This window comes from Leptosomus discolor, chromosome 1 (assembly GCF_034619465.1).
Source record: "Leptosomus discolor isolate bLepDis1 chromosome 1, bLepDis1.hap2, whole genome shotgun sequence".
NCBI classification, from domain to species: domain Eukaryota; kingdom Metazoa; phylum Chordata; class Aves; order Leptosomiformes; family Leptosomidae; genus Leptosomus; species Leptosomus discolor.
The window spans coordinates 156,779,020-156,801,466 of record NC_141391.1 but is presented as its reverse complement, the minus strand read 5'-3'; the positions used below and the strand labels follow the sequence as shown (position 1 = coordinate 156,801,466).

Sequence of the window (22,447 nt, the reverse complement as noted above, 5' to 3'; positions counted from 1 at the left end):
TGACCATATATAATTCTACAGCAAGAAAAGGGATTAACTTAGCAGTCCTTTCTACATGGCTACACAGAAAGGATAGCATATTAAGAAGTGTAGTTAGCAAATAAAATGAAAGCACAACTGTCACTTAAATAACATCTCCAGAAATGCTTTCATGCCTCAGCCATGTCATAAGATGCATTCAGGATCCAGTTTGACATAGGATATGCGCACTTAGAGCCAAGACATTTTTATTTGTGATTTATAACTATACATGCACCCATACACTCTTGAAAATCATCAGGAGATGCAACTTGACCCATTGCTAACAATTTTCCATCACTGTTCCACATTTGTTATGTTCAGTTTTTCAGATAAAGGAAGACTTAAAATCTCTTGCTATACAGCTTTTAAAAGTTCCATGAGATTGCCTATGTGCTGAAGTTATGGAAATGCTTAAGAACCATGTTAAACCGGGACTATCATTATTTAAAATTCAATTCCATTTTAGGTCTGGCTGCACTGACATCCAACCTGCAATAACCACAAGAAGCTTTGGCAGGGAACAGGCAGGGTGCTTATGTGTGATGGCCAGTTTTCAAGGGCTCTAAATTCCCACTTCCACTGGCTTCTGTGACAGCAGCAAGCATAGAAACTCCCTGACATCATATATATTACTTTTCACATTGGAGTGTAAACATAATGAGGCATGCTGACAGTTCTAAAACAGTCTCCAGGTCCTACTCTACTACTGTGCTAAGAGCAAAGTATTCTGGAGACTTGCAGTTCAGACCATCCAAAGGCTACAGATTATCAGCAAGCATAGTGGGAAAGAGGTCTGGCTTCTCATCTTGTGACTCTGTACCCATGACCAAGTTTGTTTTGGGTAGGTTTAGGAACTCTCAATGATATTGGAAAATGAGTAGTGGTTGGTTGTTTTTTTTCCCTTATGTGAAGGAAATGACCTTGAGCATTAAATCAGGGCTTGCACAAAGTCTAAAGATAGCATTTCACCATCACAAGGCTGGAACATTCACAAGAGGGAGGAGGAAAGTCTCCTCTACTGATTTCTCCCTGCAGTTAGATATAGATTGGTTACAACCAAGCAAAGACTCTGGTCTGAGCAGCCAAGGGGTTCAGGATCTCACCCAGTCTGACCAGAGGGCTTACTCCCATTTACCTGAAAGGGAAACCAGGACTATAGCCGCATCATCATGGATACAGGTATGATATCTGTCTGTGTAACAGCAGCATATTAAAGTGACTTTCATATGTCAAAGAGCATGAGTATGGTCATTTAATGCTTTTTGTCACAAAGACCTGTCAACTTGTGTCAAATTTAAGTAGGTGGATTAAGCTTGTGGACATAGCCTCAAGGGATCAGACAAATATAACTATGACGTAGGCATTCCTGAAGTGCTGACTCTGCTAGTCAGACAAAAATAGACAAAATGCTAGTTTGAGGAGAGAGCATGGCTCACTCCAGCCCTTGTGCAGTTGTCGTGTATAAGGATTGTCTCCTATGCATGGCCCCTATAAGACACAAGAACTGCTGTTGTAGCACATGGTTTTCTCCTGGGCTAGACACTCCACTGAAATAGGTGGGTAGAAAAGGACCAAGGACGTGGAACAGTTGCTTGACAGACCTCATATCCAGATCATTGGCAAAGAAAAGCAGTAAAGCTTCTTCCTTTCAGTGTTACTTACATTCCCTGCAAAAAAAAAAAATGCTTTGAAGAAGAGAAAAGGCTCAAAATGGTTTGACCATTTTTATGGTGCACCTCACCCAGGCCAGTACAGAGTCACAATGGCATCAGTGATGTGATTAAAATCCACAGCCCCATCATTTGGAAGACAGGAACTTGCTCAACAAACTATAGAGGTTACCAGAGCATGATGAGCATTTCGTTGGGAAACGGTAACGTTAACAGACCCCAGATTAAATAAACTGGGAAACAGAGGGCTTGACTAAGTCATTTGTAATCAATAAAAGCCCTCTTAATGTGTTCAGCTGGACTTAAATTGAAGTAAAAACTAGTCTTATCAGTAAAGAGCGGAATGCTCAGCATTCTGCAAAATCTGACCACAGTCATGCAGACAAGGTCTGCCCGCTGCCTCATGAGTCTCAGTTCGCTGAGAAATAACCTGCTACTTTTGCAGACAGTTCCTAATCTGAGCAGAAGCCAAAACTGTAATACCAGCTGAAATCATTACCTTTTTTTATGAATATCCATGGACATTTTTTATGTTACTTTTAAAATAAAGCTGCAGGAACTATTCTAAACAGACTTCAGTCCTAGGTCCTAGGAGCAACAGTCGTTCTAAAGGACTGAAGTGAATAAGCAGTGGTGCTCTGGTGGCTGCCTAGATGACTGTTATAGTGTCCAAAAGCGTGATGGAGACAGACTAATAAATTTATTAATGTATATCTAGTTTCTGTTTCCACTTGTGGTAATGTTGTAGACAGGAGAGACTGCCTGTTTTGGCTCACTGTGACTTTCTGATTAGACATGAGAACAGCAACCTTAGGTTAAATACTGTCTCTTATTGCCACGAAGTGAACAAATCAGCATGTTCACTGAAGCTGAAATTATTTTTATATTCCAACAATTAAAAACGTCATAATCCAGTGATACATCTGCAGGTAGGGACTGGAGAAGAAACAAACTTAACAAAGAGTTTGCTTAAAAATTTAGTTTTGCATGATTAAAATTCAAAATTATTTCTAAAGAGTTTCACCTTGTAGGAAAAAACAAAACCAAGGATAATAATTAGTCCCAGCATATAATCTCACCCGCAATACCTCTGTTTCAGGAATAATCTAAATACTTCCAATTATAAAGGATTTTATGGGCCACAGGATCTGATCAAACCTTTGTGTGATAAATGCAGAATGTTCCCTGACTTAAGGACTGAAAAACTGAATGTGCAGTTGGAACAAAAGCCTAGTAATATTGAGTTCTGTGGAATGGATTAGGCACCAAAGAAGTAGTTTGTAGATCCACTTGAGGAGCTGCAGTGTAATTGGTGAGTCCAGATTTTGTCTTCATTGTCTTCCATCATTATGGAAGTGCATAAAGCAACCATTGCTTGTTTAGTGTGTTTTCCTTGCAGTTCCCGTTTTTCTAAAATGCTGCTGTTAAATGAGATCTGATCATATGTAAGCTTCCACATCTTTCTCATTTCTTATGAGAACTTTGCTTTCAGATAGGAATTAATCTCTAAAGAACACTGTAATCATGACCTTGAAAAAAAGTAATTTATTTAATAAAATATATGTTTACGTATCTATATTCTCCTAAATTGGTGCAAGTAGAGTGCCCAGTAAAGGACTACATCATCCATGCATTGGAAACCCCCATATTTAATTTCTGGTTGGTAGGATGCAGTCATCAGCAGTCAGCACCCTCATCAAATGGTGCAAGACTTCTTTGGCGGTCTTGAAGTTGCGTATGTACTGTAACTGGAAACTAGAATGCTGCCAAGTGTTAACAGTATTTAAAATAAATAAATAAAGCTAAAGTTGGTGGCTTTAGACTAGTTATCAAGTTCCAAGGCAATCTCAAACTCATTTTTAATCTACTCAGCCCACAAGGCACATGGAGTAGTTAAATCCCATTTGTATTTCCATTGTGTCTTTCTTCTCTTACATTATATCAAAGAAATTAATCCATAAAAGTTAGTTTATGAACACTTGTGCATCAGAGAGAAGAGGTATTCATGCATGTGTCTCACAGATCACAGACTATCAGTAGACTACAATTTGAGGGCCACACTTAGTTGAAATTTTTTGACTAAACATTTTTCCATTGAGCTTTTCATAATTGTAGTTTTCTAACTTATTCCATCTTTTTTTTTGAGCTTTCAAAACTGAAATTTTGTGATGCCATCTATCCTGCAAAATCTTGTAGGCAAATTTTTGCTGGTTACATCAACTATATGGCAAAAAGATTTTGCTGAAATGTGTTACAGTGTTTATCAAAGTGACTTGTGCTTATAAGATGATTCATTTTGCCATCGTAACTGTACGTTTATGAGAAGGCTTTGTCAGCACAGCTGTACCTACAAAGGCATTAAAAAATTCTCCAAGTCTGAGCCTGTTTGTGACTATATTGATTTATCTTTTATTCCACGTCTTGATGTGTTAAGTTTTATTTCCATGTTTGGAAATAAAACCCCTTTATTTTGAACTGTCATTGCAAAATTTGTTATAAAACTAGGTGTATGCAATCCCAAATGTCACTGAAAAAAATTTTGGCATTTTCCCCATAATATTTGCATAGTGAAAACCGTGGAAATTCCACCCAGAGTCAGCTTCTTCCTACAGATGGTAGCTCAATGATAGAAAGTCTCAAACATTCCTGTATTATGGCACCATCTCAGTTTATATGCCACCAATTTATTGATGAATTTATTCCCTACTCCTGAAATTCTGTGTTCCTCACCTACCTGTTCTCAATCATCTGAGCTGTTCTTTAATGTTGCCTCGCATGATGTACTGTGTGGTTCTGGCTGCAGTTAAACAGGGGAAGGAGAAAACTGGCTATGTAAATATTGCCAACCAGATCCTAGAATCATAGAACAGTTTGGGTTGGAAGGGACCTTTAAAGGTCATCTAGTCCAACCCCCCTGCAGTGAGCAGGAACATCTTTCACTAGATCAGGTGGGTGCTTATGTCTAAATAGCAGCAGTGTTCCTATTTTTATGTTGTAAAGCCAAGAATAAAGCAGTCCTGAAACACCTGATCTGGACTTCTCAACCTCATAGTTTTACCTCTACAGTTTCATACCTGAAAACTCTAACTCTGCTTAGTCTCAGCAGTTAGCACAGATTTCTGTCTTCTGCTGTGTGGTGTGTAGATGTGGTGGAAGCTCCGCAGAATCACTGCCACTATACTGTAGTTCAGCTGTGAGTATTCACTCTCCCTGTTTTATAGTATACATTAGAAAGGTCCCATTAAGGTCTGTGAACAGGTTCACATGATCCATCTAAACGTGATGGTCTCTGTGACATTTGCTAATGGCCCATAAGGGCCTTTGCCAGCTGATGGTACTGCTCATGTCCCCCTGCACTGGCTGGGAGTTCCAGAGAGCAAGGAGGAGTCACAGAAGGTCTGATTTTTCTCTTCAGGTTAAAAATTAGTGATCTGGCTCATAGGTCATAATTCAGTGATCTGTATTTTAGTATTTGCAGGGACGAAATACACAGCCATAGAGAGACAGGTTGTGTTACTTCCAATGTTCAGGAGATAGTCTTTTCTGCGTAAACACAAATTGCATGAACACAGCATAGTTCATACAGTCTTAGATTCATTGAATGTTGCAAGGCATTTTTAATGAGTTTAATTGCCTGTAAAACAAAATTATTTTTTTGGCAGCAGGTGCTAATGAGAAATCAAGCTTTCAAAATGACTCCTAGCCTAGCTAAGTGAAATTCTCATTTTAAATAGCTCAAATCTAATTGATCTTTGGTAGGTATTTACTGAAATCAATTCATTCACTCATGAGAAAAGCTTGATCCCGTGTGAAAAAAGTATGCCAATAGACAGACCTTATTCTCAATTTCCTATCCTTCCTTGCAATAGTCTGTTAGTAATTTTTCTCTGAAAGCAAATATTTTCATTGAGTTCAAGAGATTCTGTAGGGAAAAATGAAAGCAAAAGACACCACAATATGATATCACAGATAGCAGTAAGCTGAGTAATGCTAACTGTCTTTCTGAAAGGTGCATAATGTAATAAAGTGGACAAGGCTATTGGATTAAAAACTGCATAAAACAAAGAACTGCCGCTCAGAAACAACAGTAATTTATTCTTCAAGTTTAACAATATATTTTCATGACAGTTGCACTTCTAATTATAGGATAAAAGTCAGCAATTAAGTTGAAAGGTCAGTTATTTCAGCAGATGAGTACTTCCTTTCAGATTGTCCAGATAATTTCCAAACCAGCTCAGGAAGCATTTTCATAATTTAGAAAAATGTCTCCACTCTTGCTCAACCCAAATCACAACATTGTTGTTTTGCTGAGCTATCCTGAAATATTTCAATCTGCATCAAGGACATCAGTTGCAGTATTGTTTTATGGAAATCACGTTATGAACTCAATGCTCTGCATAACTGGAGTGAGTTGCACAGAGGACTATGTCTCCTGTTGTTCAGTGCATTCAGGTTAGTCCTGAGAGCCTTGTGAGTATGTGCAGGTAGTGGGAAATCATTGTACCTAAAGAGCTTGACTCTTAGGGGAAAATAAGGGCATTGGCATAAAGCTGTGGTGACATGAATTCATGCAATCTAACTTATTTCATCAAATTACACGGAAGCATTTGAGACGTACTGATAGGTTTCATGTTAACCAAATTTCAGACTAAAAATTTTCAACAATTTAAAATGAAAACCTGCTGGTATTCCCATTCCATAGTTTTTGTAGCGTCAACTTTTCTTTGAGTGTCAGAGCAAAATCAAACATGCACATGATGAGATTTCCCCAAGGACTGAATTTATCAGCTTGTTATCAGGTCTTTGTCAAAGTAATATGTACTACAACTGTGTCTAAACACTGTCATGACTGTGTCCAAATACCAAATAAGAAAAGCATTTGCTTCAAGTCTATTTGACAGTGGGTGACAGATAATCTGATACTCTGTGATCTTTTCAAGAAGGAAGAGTCTCCTCAGACTTCCTTCAGATAAGAGCACTCTCCTGTCATCTGCACTTCAGTACTCAGCCTCCTTTTCAGAGATAATGTCTTACAAAATGGGATTGTAAGGAGGAACCCTGACACAGGGCTGGCTGGAGCGTAGGTGATTAGAGATTGTTTCAAGTAGCTAATCAGTAGTAATCCATTACTTATGTCAACCTGGGTTTTTTACCCAATGCTAATTTTCGGTCGTCAGGCTTGTGGAAAATAACTCACTCAAAGGGTAGTAGCATCCACTTTCTTAGTTTACTAAGGGTAACTCATATTTTTGGGCTACAAAATTCAGGGGCTGCTACTTTTTGTCAGTGCTGATATTCCAGTACACGCCAACAAAAAATTATTTGTAATTAAGTCTGGAGAAGAATTTAAAAAACCCCAAACATAACTGGCGATGCAGGAAAGCTTTGTATCAGAGTTGCAATATTGCTGATATCAATCACTAAAAGAAACAGAAGTTACCTCAAACCTCAGAAACTTACTTATTTAATGGGAATTCTATGTAGTGACTTTGGGAGTTTTCTTTTTTGTAAGCTTGTTTGCATGTAAATGTTTATTGTTGCTCAGATGCTTGGAATTCAGCATTGTATTGAAAAATCTTCAGGAGTGTTTTGCACACGTGTAGAGAAAGGACTTTTTCTGTAGGTAAAAATTTAGGAGATCTTTGGTCCCAGAGACCTATGGCACTAGGCAAATATTTATGTACATGAAAGTCATGTATGTCCCTCTGTGGGTGTTAGGCATACAAAATTACATACAACCCTCTGTGTTAATACTGCTACATTTTCTACCTCTCAATCTCATGCTGCAGCAATGAAGATAACTGTGAGAATTATAAGCCTTCATTTTAAAAAAATCACTTAACTTTGCCTTTAGGGAAAACATCACAGCAGAATGTTTGCAGACAAACTATGAGGATTTGCAGCAGTAAATCAGTAAGTGATATACATAAAAGAAAGCTCTTAAAAAGCGTGACAGCAAAATGCATTTGAGATGCTTTGTGAATAACAGTCACAGCTCACTGAATATACTTTCTCTCCAGCTAATAAAGCTGTTGGGTAAGAGAGAAAGCTTCATTGCAAAACATGGAAATGCAAAACAAGGGCAAAGAAAAAGGGGCAGAGGACAGAGGTCAGATTTCCCCTTTAAAAATAGGGCTAAGGAAAGCTTAGATGAAAGATTAGTAAGGCTAGAGGGAATGCCATGGAAAAAATGTCATCAGGCATCTGACCCTCTGTGCCTTCACTGAAGTCTGCATCTGTGGAGGAGTGGCAGCCACAGCCTCCACTGGTATTACGCTCCTCTTTGGGTCTAAAATAAGGTTTTTGGCCTAGCTACTATGTTCTTATAAAAACAGAAGATACCAAATGTGCAACAGTGTGTGTGTATGTATATCTCTACGTGAATATCACAGCACGAGACCCTGAAGCTATTAGTCAACAACTTACTCCATCTGCACGGCATTTCTCGTGTGACTGTTCCTAGATATCTCTAGCCACAGATATTCTCCTCATCACTAGGGACAAGTGTTTTCTGTAATTTTTGCTAGGAATAAGGTTTTAGTGGTACTGGAAACCAATAAAGCTATTGAAAAAGGACAGAAATTCAGGTGTGCAAATGATTTGAAATGTTTCATTTCAGGTCAGAAAACAATGAAGGCCCCCTAGCACAATCAGCTCAGAGTGATAAGAGGAAGTTTTTCTTCCTTCTAGAATAGTTGGAACTGATGCCAGGGGCCGTAATTTGTGCATTTCTCTTGCACAGAAAAGATCTCATGGCAGAAAGTTATGAAAATTAACACAAAAATACCTAAAGGTTGGAATTCAACAGCTGTTCAGCAGCTAAATCTTAGTGCTCTTTCTAGTCCGCTAGCACACTGGGGTAGGTATCAAAGAGTAAGACATATCCCATCAAATGAACCAGTTAGCTTTCATTTGGAGTCTTTTTCAGTTTTAGCTGCATCTGTATTCAGTTTAACTTAATCGCAACTACAGAGCTTTGAGAGAAGACAAAATTTGGACTAGGGTTTCAGACTGGGTTTGCATGCTGACTGAGCAAAGAATGGCTCCCGTAAAAAAGTAACTGTTTGAGCTGGTTTGTTGGTTGCTTTTGCCCAGCCACTACCTAATGTGTTCCATCCAGTCGATTCGATAACAAGAAGTGGAGCAAATGTCTTTGCAATTTGTGTCTGCGCACACAGAGCTAAGATTTAGAAATCTGTATGAAAAGGGAATATTCATCTGTGTCTGTGTATGAGTGCAACCTACTCTTGGCATTTATGACCAAAATTAGGAAGTTATTCTGAGCCTGTGAAGACATGATGAATGTGTATTTTAATACAGATCCCTCTCAGGAAGCATCATGGTACTACTGAACAACACTTTCAGACGCTCACTAAAAACACCGTTTGATCCTACGGAGAATTAAATTAGAACGGAGCTTTTTGTAATAATCACCTGATCAAAATAACTTGCTGGAGCCATCACATATAAGGACAACTGCCCTAAGAGGTAGATCACATGCTATTTTCAATTAGTAATAGGGCCAGGGGGTAGCAAATTATGTAAGAAATATTTCTTAATCCCTAGAGAAGGGAAAGCAACGACTATCTTAAACATGTTCCATTGCTGTAAGATACAGCAGCACTCTCTTCTTGCTGCTGTGTCTGTATATTTTTGGGAACATGGAGACGGGATATAGTGGGGCTCTAAACTGTGGGATGAGTCACTCAGCCATGCTCCCATGTCCTGGTACTGCCACTCTCTGCACTGCATGGAAGTCACATGCACTGACTGACTTGCAAGTTACTGCATTCGTGAAGCATTTTCTGGAACAAATGACTTTGTGCCAAGGCAGAGCATGAAGCAATTTTTAGGATGGTGAATTTTTTTGAATTTTGAAACTTTTCTGAGGCTGTGCCATATTTGACTTTCTGTTCAAATACCTTCTGACACTACTCCAGGAGGTCTAATGTCCTAAATTTACCTCCATCTAGCCCTACCAGAAAGCATCTCAGTATTATGACATCTAATACCACCGTGGCTAACCACAGTAGGGGTCACAGGTCATTTTGGCACTTTGAACTGAAAATACACATAAAAACACTTGGCCAAGCAGTAGAAGAACGTGGATGTGATTGGTCTTCTTCAGAAGAGGAAATTCTAAGCAGTATGAGACATCCTGCATCGCTTAGCCTAGGTCCCACTGACTGCTGTATGGAGATGCCATTAACAATGTGGACATAGGTAATGGGGGAGGGAAGCCAGAGAGAAATCACTTTTTTTTTGTGAATGCTGCATTTTTTAGGGTTCTGAGCAGAACTCTGTTTTCATATTTCTTGAATCCATGGTAACTTTCTTTCTGTCCCTACAGCATCTGAGGAAGTGGTGAAGATTGATTGAAATTTTTACCAAAACTTGCTTGCTAGGACGGCTTTCTAGGACACAAAATCCTGTTGGACACAGAACTGAATTTTGACTCTAATTCACTCTCTTCTGCAAGCATCTTCATCTTGTCTGAAAACACCTGCGAGTTCAGTGGGCTCTAAGAGATAAAACCACACGTGACAAATTAGAGAGAGCAAATTCCAGAAACAGGAATGCATGGACATTCCTAAATGTGCATGTGTTTTGTTGAACACATTGTAGAATATTCAGAAATGCTCTATGATTTAACATTAAAAGTGCTTGTTACTCATAGCTACAAATGTCCTTGATGTAACCATCTACTCATCTCACAGCATAAAGCTGTTGGACGAAGTGAGAGTAAACTGGAGTAGAAAAGAAGAGGAATTAAAATTGATTTGTACAGGAATGCAACTTTCTGTTTCCTCTCATTGGTGCAAAAGAGAAACAGAATTTGGAGTTGATTTAAATACTCAGCGATGAAATAAAATATATTGACTCATTCTTATAAAAAATAAAACAAGTAAAACCAGCTGCATCTCCAAATAACAAAAAAATGGCAGTAACACCTTTTTTTTTCTTTTTAATCAGTGCACCTAGAAGGTTACAGAAAGCTGCACTCTTCTCTGCTCAAGTGAATCTACGCCCCATGTACTCCCTCATTCATTGAGGGAAAACATCCAAGTATCACATGCAAATAATTCTGGAGGACTCTCCTTGTCTTCTTGTAGAACTACCTACTGCAGAAAATCCTTAATCACTAACTGAACAAATTATAGAGAATAATTCTGCAGACTTATTGTTATGGTACTTATGAATGTGTCTGTAGTCTAAGCTAGGACTCCAATCTACGGTTATAATAAATGGAATTAGATTTTTATTCCCCATAATAGCTGCTTATGGCTCAATTAATTTTCTTAAGCAGAGGTGATCAATGACATTCAGATGCTGTAGCATACCCTTCTGGTTTCTAGCTACTCTAGGGTGTTGCAGATCTCCCATAAGTCCTGAGTCATATCTGCCAGTCCAAAATGGGTATTCTGTGTATCCTAGAGCATCTCATACAGCAGTAGGCACCTATGTTTAGGCAACTGCTGGCTGGTCAGCTGAGCAGCAGTCTGGGCTCCACTGACTGTAATGACCTGCTGTCCATGACTCCAGTGGGAGCAGGGCCACCTAGTTCACTTGCATAGACTTCAGTTTGGATATCTGGTTCCTAACCCAGAGATCTTTGGTGGTAGTGTAAAGACCATTAGGATTTTTGTATGGTTGCAAACTTACCAAGATTTTCAGTGAACTAACATGAACATTCATGTCTGATCAGTCGTCTCTTCCCTAACTGTTACAACACCCACAACTCTTCAAAGCAAAAGAACAAAATATCTCGGTGGTCATAAAATACATCAAAGTCCCTTACTGAATGATGGAAAAATGGCTTCAAATATTGGTTCCCTAGCAGCAATGAAAAGGGGAAACCTTTTTTTTTTGAGTCTTCAGAAGCAGCACTTCAGTTGTGACTAGAAGCAGAGAAGGAAGGCTGAATGGGAAGAGAAGGGGCTGTTTCTCATCCACACAGCTCCTGAAGAGACAAAGCTGTTTGCAGTGGGACTGAAAAAACTCTAATTACAACTGAAGTTAATAATTCCATCCATTCTCCTTCTTTTTTATTTTATGGATTTTTACATTCAGTGCACAGCCACATTAGAGTCTAGATGAGAACACCCTTTTTTCTCTCACTCTAGACCAATTATTAAATTAGGCCTTTTAACAGTGGAATCTCTGCATTTTCCCCAAGTGACAAGTCTAGTACTTGGCTCTATCCCAACGAAAATTTCCCCAGGTAATTTATTTTCAAACTTAATGTGCTCTTTCACTTCAAGGAACCCTCTGGATATCCCCTCATGAAACATGAAATACCTTGTACAATGTATTTTCCAAGGACTGTTAATGCTGTTAATGTGTGTGGCAGCTACTAATGTTTTGAGAACTGAAGTCTACCCTGATTTCTCTAGTTTGTTTTTTTTTTTTTTTCTGTATGGCTGCAGACCTTCCCATCCTGTTTGGTAGATCCTTGAAACTAATATGGAGAAACTCATCCAGTTTTTCTTGGAACAGAAGGGTACTGTAACATGGTTGGGTTTGTTTTTTTTTTAAAGCTCTCTTAAAGTGATATATTTAGGAGGTATGAGGGGAAAGAACTGGGCAGCCCTTTATTTATCTTCCCAACAGGTGCAGCACAGGGACGCACAAAGGCAGCATTTGCTAATTTCAGTTTTGCCAAGTACAAAGCACCCTCTGGTCTGCTGAAAGACGGTTCCCTGCTTTCCTCCTAAACTCAATGATTTTTTTTATTTTAGTGTGACCATATTAAATATTTTTCCTATGCATAGATGCACTGCTTTTCGCACAGGGTAGACAAGGTTTTCAACTCAAGTAAGAACAACTGTAAGCCGGATCAATCTTGCATTATCCTCCTACGCAAGTATTAAAATAAAATCAATGCATTGCCTAAGAAAAAAAAATCCATGTAGTTCCTTCAATTTACACCATAACAAAAAAAAGCATGAAAACTACAAAATAAATCAAGTTTGGGGATTTTTGGATTTTTCTTTGCCAGTGTAGGGTTTTTTCGATCAATCTGGCTGGAAAAGTAGTCTTAAACATAGAAGCACTGGAGGCAGAAGGTGAAAGAATAAATAAGAAATGCTCTGGTATCTCAGAAAGAAGCGTGGAAGCAACGCTTAGAAATTAGCAATGGGAGGGCAAAGACAGTCTAAGAACAACTCAGTTCCCAGAGTGCAACAAGATCTGTGCGGGAGGACAGGGCTCTATAGGGCGGGGAGTGGGGCCCACCCTAACAGCTCTAATTTCAACAGTTAGGTGTAAGTTTGCTATCCGTTTGTGAGGGCTTTAAATTTATTAGCTAGAGGTGATGAAGAGAAACTTTCTAAAGAATTGAGAGGGAAGATAAGATAAGGGGTTAGGGTTTCCTCCTTCCCTCATCCACCAAATCTCATTTACCTGTGACTTAAATACAGTGCTTGTAAATGATATATATGGACCTGACTTTGAGTGTGATTTGGCTCCAAGACTGAAGGTAGTTAGAAATAATGGGAATGCATTTTACAGTCAGTCCTGCAGAGAGGCAATGATGATGGCAGAAGATGGATGTCTGTATGCTTTTCTTTTGCCTCACTGAAACATATATCTATGCAGCAAGGACAGCAGCAGCTGCACAACCCAGTTTGGTGCCATAATAAAACGATTATACAGGTCCAGTCATCTGCATGGAAAGCACTAAGCAATGTTATGCAATGTTCATATGCTGGGTTCTTGAATTTTCGCGAAAACCTACCATCAGCAGTGTTAATTTGACACAAGCCAAATCCATATACTGAAGCAGAATTTCCATTTAACTTCTTTTTTACCTCTGAAAAATTGTCTAGCCTTGACAATATGATATTAAAAGAAATCTTACTTTAATTAACTCTTATCCAACCTTGATACCGAGATTGATTTCCCACTGGAATGCTGCTCTCCATGCCTACTTATATGATTTATACAACTAGCTGACTGCTTTGACAGTGCCTATTATCTTGATACACTAGACTGTGATATTGTTTTAAACATAAATACAGTGCAAATATAATTATAGAAGAATCACACAATGAACCAAAACCAGTCATGTTTAAAAGCCAATAGAAGTAAAGGCTGTTTCAACTGGGCTTCTTCAGAGTGTACAGTGTTACCATATCTCCAAAGCAGTCTACTGGCATGTCTCTTTACCACTTTTCACAAATCGCTTCATGTTTTAGAGATTGTCCTTCTAACAGACAATATATGCATGTAGTTTTCTTCTCAACTTTTACATCTGTGCTATTTACAGATCAAAAAATGTTTTACTAAAACAGTCTGAAGTAGACACACTGATTTTTAATTTTGATTCCTTGATGTGGATGCCCCAGACAGTATTCAAGCAGAGCTTGCAAACCCTTAGAAAATGGAGTTGGCAGACAGTTGGTAAATGCTTTGGCTTAAAATTTGGGATAGTCACTTAACTCATGGCCATGAGTTATTTCCTAGATTGGGGAGAATAAATAAGGCAAATTTACAGAGCTGCCTACTGGTGACTGACTTGCACCTGTCCCTGTGGGATGATGCCCACAAATAGTTTGAAACTTGCTCTTGAGAGACTTGGCACTTCTACAAAAGCATGTCCAAATGCCGTGGCCTCTGACAGTTTAAGAGGGTGCCTAATTAATGGGCAGCTCTTATTATGAATATTGGTTAAAGGAAAGGGGGGAGAGGAAAGATTGACTGGGTGATCACAATAAATTACAGGAAGTAATTATATGAGGGAGGGTTATTTTAGTAGTCACCAGGAAAACTAAAGGCTGTTACATTTAAATGCACTGGTAAAGGTCTTTGGCATCACAGTCCTATCCTAGTCATCCACTGGGATCAGTTAACCCATTGATGCAAAATTCACCTTCCAAATATGAAATTTTGAACAGGCTAAGACGAAACTATCTTACAATGGCATGACAATATACACCAGAGAAGCCACACCTAATGTAATATATAGGACTTTGACTTTTTAGTAGTACAATAAAGGCCTTAAATCGTTACTCCTGGAAGCCTGTTTCTACAGTGACAAATTCCATCAGGCTGAAGTGCTCCAGCAACCTTCTCGAAGCTGAGTGGTGTGTTTAATTTGGTGATCCTATTTGTTAAGAGCACATTGTGAGGCTGCACTCTCACCAAGTCAGGAAATTTCTCACTTGGGTAATCTAATAATCTTAAAATAGCTCAAAGAGCATTTGTCCAGAAAAAAAAAAAAAAGCCTGGGAGGTTGCTACAGAACTGCCTTTGAAAAATCTAGCTATGCACTTCAGAGACTGCAGTGACAAAAAAAAACCCAACAAAGCTGAAATTCTCTTAACATTCAAATGCTAGCCAGTTTCTGATTTCTCAGCTGCTTGCTCTTGTGAGTGCTGTTTTCAGCAGGCGGGACCTATGAGAATAAGGAGTATGGGGTCATTAATGTAGATTCCTTCTTTTGGAAATGTCAGAACAATACTGCTTAGGTGCCCATGTGATGCAGAAGCCTTAAGCCTTTTTTTTCTTTCTCTGCTTTCTATTGTAGTCTGCCAACAAGTTCCCCAAAGTTTTCTCAGAGAGTCCTTCCAGTGATACCTTCCAGAATGTAATCACTCCAGGGTTCACATTCATTAATTAATTGCCTCCAATCCTTCATGCCTTGGAAATTACCTTGAGAACAGGCATTTGATGGACATGTGAGGTTCTGAATTCTTACTGGTAGAGCTAGTGAGTGGTAGCAGTGGTATTGTACTATTATTGGTACCGAATACTCCTGCCACTAATATACTAAGTACTTTTACTTAGTATATAAGTACTGCCACCAGATCAGGTGAGTTCTTCATCAATGAAAAATCTTTAGGAAGCAGCTCATCTCTTATGTGCAATAAGACAAACCTGTTGTCACCCTGAGCTACTGGCTGCAAATAAGCTGGGTGCAATGAGGAACAATCAGCGTACAACTTCTACATAGCGCTTTCTAGAGTCCGTTACTACTTCTGAACTCTAGCTCTATCAGGACAGAAGGCTTCAATAGTTTTTATGTTCCTGAATATTGACTCATCAAAAATCACATTTATTCTGCTGTTACTATAATGGTGTTTACAGTTGCTAAACTTATTTTGTAACACGATCACGGAGCTGCATTTGTAATCACTGCATTGTAAGAACATCTTTGAAACAATCTAGTCTTAAACAGAATAATAACCTTTAGAAACAAGAGCCTCCTAACAAATTTTCTCCAAAGCACATATCTTTTGAAAGTGCAGCAATATTTTGGGGCTGTTTTTTTTAGTTGGCAGCCACAGGATGCATTCTGATTAAACTCTGTAATATCCAGTCAAATAACAGGTCAAATAAAAAGGACACTTAATACATGTGTAAATCATTTGAATTACAAATAAGACACTCTAGAAGGGTCTTGGCTCTAGCTTTGATATAGAAGATTAAGCTCTTGTATTAATACATGCACTTGGTGTAGCTATTTTCAGAAGGATACTTCATCCATCATTGTCCTCGAGCACTAAGGAGGGCCAGTAAGTAAAGTGATCACGTTGGTCTGTCAACACTACTTGCTTAAAACTCAGTTGTGCAAAAAGTTTAGTCTTCATATGCCCCCAGCCCAACAAGGTGCTGAAACTGTCTAATGCTCCTGATAGTTGCTCTGCTCTTGCCTTCCACAAAACTGGAAAATATTTCAAAAATACTTTTAAAATAAAGCAAATGCTACTTGATAGGTCAGTATTAAATCAAATATACTCGTTTAAATTACGCATGGGCCTATCAGATCTTTCAGAATTGATGGGAAATAAATGGTATTTAATGACTTCCATACTTTCCACAAGATTATCTTTAAGATGAAACTCAGTTTTGCATTTGGGAATGCATTAGGGAACATGTCTGTACACCTCTTGTCTGCCAACACATGCAAAGCATCTACAGTTTGCATATTTATGACTATATAGAAGCTATGTATATTGGCAATGCTGAACAATAATCATCAAAAATTCTTATAAAAATTTCTAAATTTGAAAGAAAAATAAAAGGAGGGCTATAGGAGTAATGCAAATATAAGAAGCTTATTTAGCTTTAATTTTCAAAATAGTAAAAACCAAATACTAGCTTTTAAAAAGTTTTGAATTAATAGACCCTGAACATTTTATGCCTCTGTACCTTGCTAGCAGACTACATACTCAGTTTCTTTGTTATGAACTTAATAGTGTCACAAAAGGGGCCTTTAACTATCCTTCTGAAACATAAAATAATAATTTCTCTAGTGCGGCAAAATGTATCATTCCAGTTTGACCTGTACAGAAAAGCTTATTACATTTTTCACTTATGCATTAGACATATAGAATATGTTTTCATCAGAACCTTAAAAATGTTTCATGAACACACCCTTTCTATTCAATAACTTATAAAACTTTATGAAAAACATACCAACATACTGACTTTTTAAACCATAAGAAATGCTTATTCCTTGTTTTCCAGAGTCTAGATATCTTAGCTGTAGAGAAAACACTAATTTCACTACAAAAATCCTGCAGTCTTTAAAAAGTGAATACAGTGTTTGCCCAATAAAGTGGTTTCTCAATATCTCTGCAGAGCCATTGTTTATTGTCCGAAATAGTTGGAGGCCAAAACAGTTTTGTGCTGTACCCCTATCTGAAAGTAATTTCTTGGTTTAAAAGGATTGGTGATCTCTAATGATATAATGATGTTACACGGCTATCACTCTTAGATATTATTTGTTGCTGAAATATGCAAGATGGTCTAAAAGGTGTTTTGTGTTTGCGTACTCATAATTCCTGTAATTAAGAAACATTCAGGTAATATTTGTTATGCTTACCATCTTTCTTGGTGGGTTCCGGCATTTTTACAAGAATTCTTTATTCCCAGTGAGTTTCAGCCTTTCAGATGCAGTAAGTAGTAGCCCCAAGTCCAGCTGAGAGAGTGCAGATCAGTATGACAAGCAGAGGGTAAGAAGAATTCCTTTGCTTTATATACTGAGACTGAAATATCAATCAAAGTAGCACCTCCTCTTTTTTCAGTGCAAACGCTTTGAAAACTGACAGTTATGGGAACCCCTCTCACATCTGTTGTCTGCAGCCTCTGCTCCCTTGGCTTTTGGAAGGAATCTCTGCTGCATTGCATGGGGCTGATGAGAACATCTATAGCTTTCTAAATTCAGCTGCACCGCTCGCCCCCTGTGTCTCTCTCTGTAACACGCAGACATGCATACACACGCAGATAGAGGATGAAAAAGTGACTGCCACACTATTGAAGAGCCCCTCCTGCCTGCAGAACTTACAGGAACTACCTGTATGCATTTACACTTTTTTCTACAACATGAAAGGCACAAGTACGTACAGGCAGAATGCCTGCAGTAAAACTTCATTTCCTTCCTTTAAGGGAAAGTGGTACGCAGAGATGGAGTGAGGAGTACTTTGCAGTATTAATGAAGAAAGAAGGATTATTGTGTTCCTGTTTGGAGCAGGGAAGACCCTCCATATGTCCTTTCTTTTTACATTTGCTACACTTTCTTGGGTTCTTTCCCTATAGCCACTCTCATTTTGGCTTCAGTAGAGACTATAGTGTTCCTTGCAGGACTGCTACCTCATTAACTAGAGAGGTCACTGCTGAGAGCAGAGATCTTCTCTTTTCCACGCATCCAGGAGATGCAACGTTCTTTGCCTTTGCCAAGCCAGGAAACTAGACAGAGGGAATGGAAATCCTATCTGTAGCACATGCACCAAGTCACTAAACTAAGCTACTGGGCTGCCCTCCTCTTAAACTCCTACTTAAACTATGAATATGCAAGCAACAGGAATGCAGGTCAAGATAGTCGGGAGGTACTAGGATTTATTTTCTTATGCCCTTTTAGGATTTTGAGACAAAACTGTAGTAATCAGTGCAACAGCTGAAGTGATGCTCAAGGGTTTCATGCTATTGAAAGACATGTTCATGTCTTTATCACTTGTCAGTGAGAACTAGGCTACTAGACAGACTGCTCAGTGTCTAAATACACCCAAATATTATGAAAAACTTATTTTATATCTTTGAATACGAGTTAGAAATGTAATAGTGGTCATGTACCTGTTTATCCTGTAGCCAATGCATGATTGTTTCCTCTACAATCTGTTGTTTTCTGGCTATTTACCCATTTTATAGACATCTTAAAAGGGATGAGCATTCCATTCTTTTTTTTAAGAGACCAGGTTATCATCTGGCTTTTTCTGTTCTACTCATTGTGGTGTTTTATTATTCGACTGATTCATGTGACTATAAAATACAGAGAAAGGCAAGAGCAGTGCCTATGAGAACCTAAACAAGCAATTTTAAAGCTATTTTCCTCCTTTGTTTCATATCTAGGCAAACCTCCTTATATCACTGAAATAATTCCTGTTCTTGGAAAGCAGAGTGCTACTCTGAACAGGAAACTGGGGATTTTGTCCCCCTGTGTATGAGTGTGGTGGCAGCAGGGAATCGGTGCAGAAACAGACCTAATTTTTTCTTGTTCCCCTTTCTCCTACTCATATCCAGGCACTGAACGCTGTGATGGCTGCAACCAGAGGAGGATAAAGAGTAACTGCTGATTCTCTCCAGCATGGTGTTTCATTAGTGGCCCCTTGTAAGATGTAAAGACATTTTGCTTTGCATTTCACCCATGTGTCAAGAGGTGCTGAGAACTACACGTCTGGAGATTCATGCTAATACAAACAGGATTAAGTATGGTCACAGTCTAGCACTGGACGGGTTAGAGAAGACCTCCATCACAATCTCATGGTGAGAAAGTGTTGGAGGTCAATGCTTATCCTTACAGGGTTAAAGAGCTTTGTTTAAGGAAGACAGAATCTAATTCATAGACTACCTTTATAGTACTAAATAAATCAGTACTGAGACCACTTGCTAGCCTAGAGGCCAAGTGAAAGTGTGTGGTTCTCATCTGCACAGCAAACCTCCTTTTCTACCCCAAAACTGGGAGACTGCAGACAAAATGTCCACAGGGAATGGCTGCTGGCATGTGCCTGAGCTATGCTTAGGCATAGGTGGGAGAGTGCTAGCTGGCCTGAGCCGAAATAGTACCAGGGAGCCTGCAAACCATCCCCCAGCAAGAATAATCACAGGACAACCCAGCAACATGGACAGCAGGATCGAGCGCACCCTCAGCAAGTTTGCTGACAACATCAAGCTGTGGGGTGCAGTGCACACGCTGGAGGGAAGGGAGGCCATCCAGAGGGACCCCGACAGGCTGAAGAGGCAAGCCCATGCAAACCTCATGAAGTTCAACAAGGCCAAGTGCAAGGTCCTGCACATGGATCGGGGCAACCCCAAGCACAGATACAGGCTGGGCGGTGAGTGGATCAGGAGAAGGACTTGGGGGAGCTGGTGGGTGAAGAACTGAACATGAGCTGGCAACGTGCGATCACAGCCCAGAAAGTCGATCGCATCCTGGGCTGCATCAAGAGAAGCGCGGCCAGCAGGTCGAGGGAGGGGATTCTGCCCCTCTGCTCCACTCTCATGAGACCCCACTTGCAGTGCTGTGTCCAGCTCTGGGGCTTTTAGCATAAGAGAGACATGGACCTGCTCGAGTGGGTCCAGAGGAGGGCCATGAAGATGCTCAGGGGGCTGGAGCCCCTCCCCTATGAGGACAGTCTGAGAGAGCTGGGGTTGTTCAGCCTGGAGAAGAGAAGACTCCAGGAAGAGCTTATAGCAGCCTTCCAGCGCTTAAAGGGAGCCCACAGGAAAGGTGAGGAGGGACTCTTGATCGGGGAGGGCAGTGATGGGATGAGGGGTAATAGTTTCAAACTGAGAGAGGGGAGATTTGGATTAGATATTAGGAAGAAATTCTTTACTGTGAGGGTGGCGAGACACTGGCACAGGTTGCCCAGAGCAGCTGCGGCTGCCCCCTCCCTGACAGTGTTCAAGGCCAGGCTGGATGGGGCTTTGAGCATCCTGGTCTAGTGGGAGGTGTACCTGCCCACGGCAGCAGGGCAGGAACTAGACGGTCTTTAAGGTCCTTTCCAACCCAAACCATTCTATGGTTATATGATTCTGTAACACTTGAACCCATGCCCTAGCCCTGCTTTATTTACTGGTATAGACGTAGCTAGAAAAACTAAATTGGCTTTATAAGCTCTGCTAGGCAGCAAGGGAAGAAGATAGGCTATGGGTAGAAAAAAAATTGTTAAATACTATAGTTGCCTTTGTAGTGTGTGGAGAGACGGTGTTTCTTGAGGTCTCTGTATTGTAAAGGCTAGCTGAGAGTGCAAACAAAAGGCTCTTCAACTGCACAAAATAAATTGAAACAGTGGAGTAGCAACCATCTAAAATTTGCTCATCCTTTTACTCTTTCCTATCCCTACATTATACTTGTATAATTCATTGCATTTCATGTTACTTTCTCTTTTGCTCTGATAAAAAATTCCAGTGTTGAACTTTCCTGTAAGGGAGTTTTTAATAGTGTTATAAAAGATGCCACTGGGGTAGATTCAGACTGTGATACTTAACACTTGGAGTGACAGGGAAAACAGTTTCCTGAGAAAGTAAGCCACATTTCATTTGTTTGAGTCTAATTCACAGCTGAGTCCATGCTTCAAGCACCTGCAGATACTTCATGCTCCAGTCTAAGACAACCTAGTCAGTTTAGTTTATTTTATTTCCTGCACAAATGTTGTCACAATGTTGACCCCATCCTGCTTGTGCCGTAACAGTTATTACTACTTTAGTGCTATTGGATAGACGTCACTCAGAGCTTGCCTATTTCTTTTCCACATTTACAAAGTGCATGGCAGTCACGAAACTTGCCTTATCACTGCATACAGGAGAGGTGTTGATTTCAGACAACAATTGACCAAATTGCTTCAAGACTGTTTAAAAAGAAGAAAAAAACTGAAAAGAAGGAAATGCCTGACCTTTTTTTTTTTTTTTTTTTCCATTTTGGTCATCTCTAAGCTTAGGCTTAGATGTATAAACGTACTTACAGTTATCCGTCCAACCAACCTGTACATTCTCTGTTAAAAAATGCATTTATCTATTCATTCTGTGAAGTTCTGATTTTTTTTCTTTTTTTTTTTCCTGCGGTCCTGCTCTGCTCCCCTGCATATGGCAGTCACTAAGCTGATTTGATTGCAACCCATCTTGTGAAGGAGCTGAGCCAGAAGAGGAAGCATTTAGCTCCTCTGTGCTGAACACACAACTCCTGAGCAAGTGAAAGGACCGTGAACCCCCTTCTGACTCAGCCGCCAGCCTACTTGCCAAATGACTGAGCCAGACCCTTCACAGAAATCGTGAGGTGAAAAGAACTGAGCTCCACCTTGTTTCTAGCCCACCTTCTCTACCTCAGTAGACAGAACTAGAGGCTGTGCCATTCCCAGCCATGCTTTCATTAACTTACCCTATTGCTAAAAGCACCCCTGTTTGCACAGGCTGCCTCACGTTCCTGGGTGGAAACGTCCCTTCTCATAACTTGATACTTTCTTCCATAAGTTGCCTTGTGACCTTGTATTTCGCCCTTCTGTAAAGTGAATGTCTTCTGGCCAAAATGTGTCCTCATCGCAGTATGGCTTTTGTGTATCACCGTAAGCCCTCTTCTCAGCCACCTCAGGGGCCAAACATGCTAAGCTCTCTGAGCCTTTCCCTTCCATGCCTGCCCCAATTAATCTTCCGTGGTCTCTTTCCAAAATATGAGTATCCTATTTTAACTCTGTTCAGCTCCTTGAGCAGTTTCCAAACAGCAGTTAACCAAGGCGTTAGATAATTAAATCATTCTTTCT

The 22,447-nt window shown here is 39.7% G+C and overlaps 1 protein-coding gene across 1 annotated transcript in view; it reads right to left on the bottom strand.

Moving 5' to 3' along the window:
- MYBPC1 (myosin binding protein C1) overlaps positions 1-22,227 on the bottom strand; it is an 89,166-nt gene extending 66,939 nt beyond the window's left edge. Inside the window, exon 1 of the mRNA XM_086461592.1 lies at positions 22,069-22,227. Within this exon, the coding sequence (XP_086317718.1) occupies positions 22,069-22,227 (159 nt within the window). The remainder of the gene's footprint in view (positions 1-22,068) is intronic.
- Between the last annotated feature and the right edge of the window lie 220 nt (positions 22,228-22,447).